Source organism: Myotis yumanensis, unplaced genomic scaffold (assembly GCF_028538775.1).
Source record: "Myotis yumanensis isolate MYYU_CA2020_CCGP unplaced genomic scaffold, mMyoYum1.0.hap1 SCAF_8, whole genome shotgun sequence".
Taxonomy (NCBI): Eukaryota; Metazoa; Chordata; class Mammalia; order Chiroptera; family Vespertilionidae; genus Myotis; species Myotis yumanensis.
Genome location: NW_027223759.1, coordinates 84,616,598 through 84,626,335, shown reverse-complemented (window position 1 = coordinate 84,626,335; position 9,738 = coordinate 84,616,598). Strand labels below are relative to the sequence as shown.

Genomic DNA, 9,738 nt, shown 5'->3' with positions numbered 1-9,738 from the left:
CTCATCTTCAGCGCAGCCCCAAGTGCCCCGGTGGCCCACAGGGTCCTCCTTGGTCCACCTGACATCAAAGGCTTCTTTCCAGAACGGGCCAGTGTAGCTTTAATAGTAAGAAGAGTAGAGTGAGAACCAGAAACCAAATGCAAGGTGCCTGCCCCACGGCCTCAATGCAAGAGCCACTGACAGCACCCGCTGGTCACGGGCATAGCACAGCCTTCTCCCTCCCGCGGTGGGTATGAGCACAGGTGCCCTTAGGCAGGGGAACCGACGTTCTGAAGGTGGCTGGGTTGCTCATTCGTGCGCAGCAAGGTTGTGGCCGGGCTGAGCGCTCTTTCCGGAACTGGGGGTGTTGCTAAGCCCTGGTGCCCTCTCCCGGTCTCCTCCGCCCCCGGCCGAGCCTGCGGGAGCCGGCTCCGGGCCCTCACCCTCCCACCCTTCCTCCCTCCCTCCACCTCCTCCCCTGCCAGCCCGGGCGCCTGCCCCCGGCCAGTGAGGCTGGGTGGAGGGTGGAGGGTGGAGGAGTGCGGGCAGCGCGCGCCTTTCTCAATGGGCAGGGCGGCTTAGCGCGCCGCTCCCTCTCCGAGAAGGCGCAGCTCGGGGCTTCCGCGGGGTGCGGGGCCCCGTTATGCCTCCTCGGGGCGCGGCGGCCGGCCGGGACCCGGGACCCTGTGGAGGGCGCTGAGCTGCGGCGCGGGCGGTGCGCTGGAAGGGCAGCCGTCGGGGCGCTCGCTCCCGGGGAGCCGCCGGCACCATGCGCCCCTGTCCGGCGCTGTGGCTGCTGCTCGCCGGCGCTGCGCACACCGTGAGTACCGCGCCCTTCCGCGGGCGAGGGACCGATTCGGGTACAGGCGGGATGGGGGAAGCGGGGCACCCCCAGATCTTCCCCTCAGAATAAAAATGTGTGCGCCAGGAGAAGGCAGCTCTCAGACGAGCCCCTGCCCCGACCACACCCCTCCCTGCACTGCTCCCCAAGGCCCCTGGACGGAGATTCGGGCGCCGTCCCCGCGGTGCTATTGGGTGCCTGGCGCTTGGCTTCCGTTATTCTATGGAAATCTCACGACCTCCTTAGGAGGTTGATATATCAGCCTCACTTTACAGACAAGGAAACGGAGACTTGGGAAGAGCAAAAATATTGTCCCAAGTGCAGACAAATGGAACCCACATCCGTCTGCCCGAAGCCTTGACATTTTCACACACACAGGCTGCGGGTGGGAAAGCCTCAGAAAGCTCGGAAAGGCAGCTTCCGGGGCTGAGACGGGACGGCGCTGTGAGGGGACCCTTTGCAGCTCCCTACGCCTCTCCTGGGGATTTGGCTCCCTAATGTCTGCGTGCCTGGGGGACTCCTGGGAGCAGCCGCTCTCCCCAAACCAGGTCCAGGGAGAAGCTGGAAGGAAAGCAGAAGGCCTCAGAGTGGGAAGCTGGTTGTTCTTTCCCACAGAAACTCCTGGGAATCGCAGAGGCTCTCCCTGTGGGATTTGTGAAGGAGAGAGTGGCTGCACCCAGACTGGTGGAAGGAATGGGGAGGCGGAGGGGTAGAGGTAGGGGTGAGGCGGCCAGATTTCAGAGCTATTTCTTTCCACCAACATTCCAGACTGGCCTCCAAGGCGTCTGTCCCAAGAAATTCCGGAGGAACAGCACTTGGGGACCCCGTTTAGACTCTCTAATCTCTGTCCTGGGCTAGTCCTTGCTGGTGCCCAATGACCTTGCCCTCTTGTAGTCCTCTCCTGTCGGATCCTACGGAAAACCCCAGCTCCCTGAGCGGTGGGAGAGTTGACAAGTCCTAGATGCCATCTTTCTGCAGGCCCATGGCATCCCAGCAGCGGCAGTTGGGAGGAGTGGAATTTGGGGATTTTGTCCCCATCTCCCTGGTAACCTGGAGCCTCAACCAGAGCAACAGCGCCCACTCCTTAGTGTGAACTCCCAATGTGGGGGAAAGCACTAGGGCACTGGGGACAATTCAAAGCCAAATGCAGCCGAGAGGGGTGTTGTTAGGCAGCGCCCAGGGGTGGGGGAGGCCTCTAGTTTCCCCTTTGTGACCCTCCCAGCCTCCTTCTTAAGTATTTGCAGTAAGGTTGAGGTTATCCCCAAAAATCAACAGGTCTGGGGTTCAACCTACATTTTAATCTCAAGGGGACCCCTCACATTATCTCAAGAATAAGCAGGGGGGTGGGGAGTGAGAGCCCTCACTTGGTTCAAGTATTCAGTGAGCCTTGGAAGGAGGCTCCATTGTGCTCTAGCCCAATTCCCTCCTTTTACAGATGAGCAAACTGAGACTGCAGAGAGAAGGGACCTGCCCCGGATCTTCAAGTTAGTGGTAGGACTGGGACTAGAACCACCCCGGGCTCTGCCAGTTACAGCCCTTGTCCTTACATTTCTTTTTCATACACTCACTGGTACTGCCTAGTATTATTACCAGATAGCTCCCTGGAAGTTTTGGCCCTCTGGTTATTTTATGGGCTTATTCAGACCTAAGGTAGAGAACTTTTTGGTAGAGAACTCCTTTAATAAATAAGAGTGGAATTGACATACATTGATTGGCATATTTCCCAGTCTATGAAATTCTATTTTTCTTCTGTGTGACTGAGTGGTCAGGTACTTGATTTTGAAATGGAAGGGTATTCAAACAATTCTTCATTCATTTGGGTCTCTCCTTTGAATAAGAGCATAGGCACCTTCCTAATGGGAGGTCATTAAGGCCAGATTGCTTGTTACTACCCTCCCACCCCTTGCCTTTCCAGAGGTGCCAAGAAGGAACCTTGCAAGTGGAAACCAAAAAGTGATTGCCACAGGAAACCCTGAGCACACCTCCCTTTGCTACCCTCGCTCCCATGTATCTATCTCAGGAGGACAGTGTTGTAATTGTTCACTAGCACAGCTGTCCTCCCCTCGTCCCCAATACGTACACTTTGAACTTGAGCACGGAGACTTAGTTTTCTCCACTCTTTATCCCTAGACCCCATCACAGTGTAAGAGGGAGCTCGATGATTTGTATTGAATGAATGAATGAATGAAATGATGATGATATCCACAGGGACTGTCTTAAACTGGGCAGTTTCATACAGGAACAAGTAATGAAGAATGACATCTTGAAAGCAATCACTGCTTACAGACTTGTACATAAATGTACCAGGCAAAGGAGAATTAGTCATTCGAGGTAGGGTGTTTAATCCAGGGCATATGGCAAGCTGCCAGTTTGATAATCTTAGTGAGTTAAGTGGGTGTGGGGGACTCCTTTTTCCTTCAATCGCAGTTTCTTAACTTTGACGCTGTAATCTTGGATCTTTTACCTGGGATTTCAGCATGCGGTGCCAGAAAGAGAGCGATGGCCTCCCTTGGCCTGGGTGGGATAATGGGGCGGGGATGATGGGTGGAGAGAGGGCGGCTGGATGATTCTTTGTTGTGTGTCCTGTGCGTTGCGTGATGCTCAGCAGCATCCCTGGCCGCTACCCCCTAGAAGCATCTCTCCAAGTTGTGACAACAGAAACGTCTTCAGACATTTCCAAAGCTCCTGGGAGACAGGGAGGCCAAAATTGCATCTGGCTGAGAACCATTGCCTTAAAGGCTGTCAGGTTTCAGGGGAGATGCATTGACAGGAATAATCGTAGGTGTCACTTGCACGTTGGACTCCGGGCAGTGGGGTTGGTGACAGGGAACCTGAGTTGGAGACGGAAGCAGGTACACCTACTGAACTCCATGTCGAAGCCAGAAAAAAAGCTTCAGCGGGCCTTTCATTCCTTCCCTTCCCACTTTCTCCTCCTCTGGTTATCCTTCCCCAGTTGACAGCTCAGAAACATAAAAATTCCAAGTCTGGTTCTGGCATAGAAGCCTCCGGGGCATGGTGGTCCTGCCTCTTCCTGTGGTGCCTCTGGACCTGGAGGCGGACAGCTCTGTGGGGGTCTGTGAGCAGGGTTTTAGAAAGCCTGCCCAGGCCACCTGAGGGCTGGCTATGGAGAACTCTCCAGAGGAGGGCACCTGGGGTTTTGTGTACCTGAAGAATCACTTTCTGATTTTCTGAGGAAGTATTGTAGATTTCTATAAGGTTTTTACTCTCCCTAAAATTAATGTGAATGCTGATGCTGGTAAAGGCTTCCCTTGTTGGGCACTTACTTCACACTAGGTAGTCTGCTAAGTCCTTCCCAGCTCTCCCTGATTTAATGCTCACTTCCAGCATTAGGACCCCCAGGCCAGTGCGGCGAGGACACTGAAGCCATTTGCTCAGGTCGCCCCGCTGGGCGCAGTGAGAGGACTCACACCGTGTGCTGAACCAGCGCTGCATCTGCTCCCCAGAGAGGCTGCTCTGCTCCCTGCTGCCCAAGGAGCTGTTGTACAATTCTGTCCCCAGCCTCAAAATGACATTAAATCCAGTTTAATCTAATCTATAATAATAAAAGGGTAATATGCTAATTAGACCAATTGTCCTTCCGGATGTCCTTCCAGATGACCTTCTGGATGAAGCCGGGGCTGTGAGGGAAGCCTGGGTCCCAGGTACCTGCTGGTGGCTGGAGGGAAACCTAGGTCCAGGGTGCCAGAGGGAAGCTGGTGCAGGCAGCTGGGGGAAGGAAGGCCTACTCTTGCATGAATTTTGTGCATCGGGCCTCTAGTTGCTTTATAAAACATAAAACAAATACTGAAACACACACAACATTTTGTTGAGGGAGCCAGAGAGGAGCTTGGGGTCACCAAATCAATAAGCAGGAGGTATACTTCCTGGACTGTTTAGGGGAGTCCTCTTGACTTTGGCATCACCTTTTTGGGGCTCCTTTCCCTCCTCCCTGTCCCCTTAGCCTCACCGCATCATTACCTCCCGTGACCATGGGGGGCACAACCCTCTTCCTGGCACTCCTGTGGAAAGCCCAGATTTAACATTCAGGATTAGAGCTCCATGACCAGATCTGCCGCCTCCAGTGACCCCTGACTTGGTCCCTGCTTCCCTGCCCTTAGTAAGCTGGGGTTTCTCACCACTGACCTTCACTCAGGCTCTGGGACAGCCTGCAGCCCAAGGTAAAAGCCACAACACCCAGATCCTATCTACTTGCTTACTACAAACAGAGGACTGCTCAACCGTTGTGTGGACCTGAGAGAATGAGAGTATCCTGGCCCACCCAGCCTCACTGTTCTGTGGCTGACAGATTCCAAGGGGCAAATGGGGAAGGGACGCCCCTGGCTGATGGCCGTCTGCAATCAGCTCATGTGCTGCCAGGATCCCAAGTTTCCCACGTCTTCAGAATCCCCACACGTCCAGCGTCAGTTCCCTCACCCCTGGCTCTCTGAGGTGGTGTCTATGTGTCTTTTCAAATTCTTGACCTTATCACCTCCCCTTTCCTTTTCAACACACAGGTTTACCTCCTATTTCCTGAGAGCCTAGACCAGGGGTGGGCAAACTTTTTGACTCGAGGGCCACAATGGGTTCTTAAACTGGACCGGAGGGCCGGAACAAACGCATGGATGGAGTGTTTGTGTGAACTAATATAAATTCAAAGTAAACATCATTACATAAAAGGGTACGGTCTTTTTTTTTTTTTTTTTTTTTAGTTTTATTCATTTCAAATGGGCCGGATCTGGCCCGAGGGCCGTAGTTTGCCCACAGCTGGCCTAGACCAAGCATGTCAAACTCAACGGCTAACATGGGCCAAATAAACAAGGTTTAAGTTTATATGGGCCACAAAAAAATGAAAGCTTCAATTTTCATAGAAATGTAGGTTTATTTCGATAGGGACATGCTGAATACAAAGGGCTGAAATAAAAGACCAATCGTTAACATAAAATAATAGAACATTTTAATAAAAATTAATATTTTTTCTTGAACATTAACTTACCAGATGCTGAATAACTGCACAAATTAATAAGTGTAATGCAAATAAACCTATTTTTCTTGTTCTCTGGAAGCAAAATATTTCCTGTTGCGTACACCAAACAAGTCAGTCCAAGACTAATGACATGGTAATCGGCTGCTAAAATATTCACTGCTGGTATTAGTGGAGAGAAATGGTGTGCCTGAGCATAAGGGAAATGAATGCAACATGATTATAGTAATCAGTCATTAGCAAACGTTGTAGTTCCTTATTAATAATTATGTATAACAGGATATTGTAAAAATTGAGTTACGAAATTTTTATTAAAATGCTTCTTACATACATTTTGTAATATTGGCTGGGCCACAAAAATATTCGTTGTGGGCTGCATGCGGCCAATGGGCCGTGAGTTTGACATGCTTGGTCTAGACCAGTGGTCGGCAAACTGTGGCTCGTGAGCCACATGTGACTCTTTGGCCCCTTGAGTGTGGCTCTTCCACAAAATACCGACTTCTGCGCATGGGCCACGAAGTTTCAATTGCACTGTACGTGTGCACCCACGGTGGTATTTTGTGGAAGAGCCACACTCAAGGGACCAAAGAGTCACACGTGGCTTGCGAGCCGCAGTTTGCCAACCACTGGACTCTAGACTATGTGGATGAACTTCCTCTGACCAATATCTTATAGGTGTGTCTAAATTATGCCCCCTGTTCTCTTCCTTCTTAGCTTTCTCAGTCAGCTTGGGCTGCCATAACAAATGCCACAGACTAGGGGCCTGGAACAGACACTCATTTCTCACAGTTCTGGACACTGGAAGTCTGAGATCCAGGGCCAGCATGGTGGGATTCTGGGGAGAGCCCGATTCCCGGCTTGCAGATGGCTGCTTTGTGCTCACATGGCCTCTCCTTTGAGCAGCTGCAGACAGACAGATAGAGAGTGAGCTCTCTGCTGTCTCTTAGGACACAAATCCCATCAAATCAGGGCCCCACTCATATGACCTCATTTAACCTTAATTACCTCCTTATAGGTCCCATCTCTGAATACCGCCATACTCGGTGTTAGAACTTCAATATACGAATTTTGGGGAGACACAAACATTCCACTTATAACATCATCTGAGTGAAATGGAGGCTCTACTCCTGCCCAGGGCCAGTCCCCACACCTGTGCTCCTGCCCCCTGCCCCCATCAGCCTAGCTACTTCTGTTCTGAGATGACACAATGCGGCCATTGTGCCTAGTCTTTACCATCTTCTTCGTGACTGGCTTTTGCCATCAGCTGGTCAACTTGCCCAGGTCTGTCCAGGTGGTAGAGAGCCTTCCCTCTGCACGCTGGGCCTTTCTAGCCACAGTTCCACCTCTGCCCCCTCATGGCCAGCTTCTTGGAAGTAGCGTCCCTGATCATTGCTCCAATGTTCACTCCCTCTGCAATCGGGTTTCCATCCCACCTGAAGTCAGTCTCACAGTGGCCTTCATCGCGCCACATTCATGATATACGTTTCAGTCCCGGTCCTACCTAGGGTGATCACGTGATTTATGAGAGGGATGCAGCATTATGAATAATGACAATGGGACAGCAGGCATCTGTGTAGACCGTACTCCTTGGGCAATGTGAAGCATGGGACCTGACCTCTTGGAGGCATTGGGTGCCAGGATCCTCCTTCCTTTCCTCTCTCCCCTCCCGCGGCTTCTGCTTTTTGCAGTCTCCTGGTTCCCACCCTGCCTCTCGTGTTGTCCCTCAGTCTCCTTAGCCTCTGAGGGTCACTTCACTGGGCTCTGTTTTTTGCCCTTTCTCTCTGCATTCTGCTTGCTCTTACCCTGTGATCTTCCGTGGCAGTCCTACCGTGTCATAAATCCCATCTTCCTTAACCAAAGTTAGCTCACCCCAACCCCCAGGTCTCTTTGTTTTCCCTATTCTTGAAACTATCGAGGCACCCAAACCAGACTCATGGGAGCCACACTGTCTCCTGCTCTCACCCCCATTCAATCCACCTCCTACAGAATCTGCCTACTCTCTGGGCCCTCTTCCTTAGGGGTGTTGCTACTCTGAGTACAACAATTCTTCCTCACTTCTTGCCTAAATGGTGGAGCCACCTCCTGGGAATCCCCTGCTGCCACTTTTGGTCCATCATGATCTGGCCGTTGCCTTCCCCGTGCACTCGGCTATTGGCCTCCTGGACCCTCTTGGAGACCATGAGCTTCAAAGGCAGGAGCCATGTCCCTTTTACTTTTGTGTCCCCAGTGCTGAGCAGATGGCTGGGCATATAGTAGGTGTCCAATAAAAGTTTGCTGAAATGTTGTGTTTGAACTGGTTGTAGGATAATGAGTTCCTCCTTCTTATTTTTCATTGTGGGGACTAAAATAATATTCCTTGTTTTTCTAGATGCCAGTTAGCTTTATTAAAAAAAATTTTTTTTAAACACAAAGTAAAATTCTTTCCAGTCTTACGTTGGCAAGCAAGTAATTATATTATAAAATGTGATAAGCAAAGTGATGTTGAATCTCTTCACCTTCCTCAGAATTCAATAGGTTTCTATTATATCTCCGCCCAGATTTTACCTTTTCAGATTTGAGTCCAAAATTGAACTCTAAAATAGCTTCCAGAACTGTCTTTTAACATCTTTCTTCTCTCACTTCGGGGTTTGCTTCATTATTCTCTCTCGCGTTCAGCAGACTGGAGTTTTCTGTTGCTTTATTTAGGACAGACTATAGCTGCCCCATAGCTTTGAAGCTTACACGCTTCAGGAATTGGAGAGATAGAGGTTACTCCCAATTCCAACAGCAAATATCCGAGAGGAAAGCAGACTGTTTTGGAGTGGGTGGGGTTGTCTCCCTTGGTCTGATCGGTGATATGGGATCTCACAGCATAAACCAACCTACCTGGCTATGAAAGGGTCTTGCCTGGGATGGGAGTGGGCAGAGTTGTTGGCTGAAGGGCTGAGAAGACATCTCAAAGTATGTTTACCGTCTCAGCAAATCCCCCAAAGAGAGGGACAGTGGGAGCAGAGGGCCAGCCATGACTGGGTGCTGAGTGAGAAAACAAAGGGTGACACTCCCTGCCAGAGACACTATTAGACAAACAACATCTCAGAAGGTTTAGAACACAAGTGCCTTTTCTAAAAAACAACAATGGTAGGTTATGCCCTAGCAAAGCCGAAACTGAACCTATAATATAGGATGCAGGAGTGGAATTCACCCAGGATGGCCATGGGCAGATATCGGTTCCATGGTTCTGCAACAGATCAAAGAGGGTTTAGTTTGGAAAGTCAAAGGCTCCTTGGGGCAAGTCTCAGAGAAGCTAGCTGGCGACATTGCCTGGCGTTGTTCTGTTCAGAGCCTGGGAGTACAACTAGGACACGTAAATTGATGTGGTGACGGCCTATGAATTTTGTGATCAATAAGAAGAAAGAAGGTCAACTTAAAGCACCAGAAAAAGACAAAAGTTATAGAAAACTTTTGTGTTCCAAGTATTTTAAAAACTTTGACATGACTTTAGCAATATTTTAAAAACTCTAGATATAAGGATGGCCTGCACTCAAACTCTGAAACTGAAGAGGAGCATATCTGTATGTTTTTATTTGGCTAATTTTTAAAAATAAAGAAAAGCACCAGTTAGTAATTTTTTCTGACATTCACTTTTTAAACTTAAGGGGAGTATATATTTTCAAATATTCTTAGGGCTGAGGTTCTGTTTTTACTACCTAACAGCATCTCCTTCTTCATATCAACTACTTTGGTATTTTTTGCTCAAAACACATCACAATTACACCAAATAGATTAGTTTTTCCTCACACTGACAGCTAATTCTTCACCCTTCCAGACACCAGCGAGGTGTCCTACAATTTAACTCAATTCCGACACCAACTACCTGGAGTTACACAGACCCCACAGATAAGGACTCGGTCCCATGAGACAGCTGCTGCTTCAGACACTGATTCCAGGTCTGGCCCAC

General features: G+C 50.1%; 1 protein-coding gene across 3 annotated transcripts in view; it reads left to right on the top strand.

Moving 5' to 3' along the window:
• The first annotated feature begins 503 nt into the window (after positions 1 to 503).
• SCTR (secretin receptor) overlaps positions 504 to 9,738 on the top strand; it is an 80,608-nt gene continuing 71,373 nt past the window's right edge. For all 3 annotated transcript variants that reach the window (XM_070423484.1, XM_070423482.1, XM_070423485.1), the window contains exon 1: positions 504 to 799. In XM_070423484.1, the coding sequence (XP_070279585.1) occupies positions 749 to 799 (51 nt within the window). In that variant the 5' untranslated portion in view covers positions 504 to 748. The remainder of the gene's footprint in view (positions 800 to 9,738) is intronic.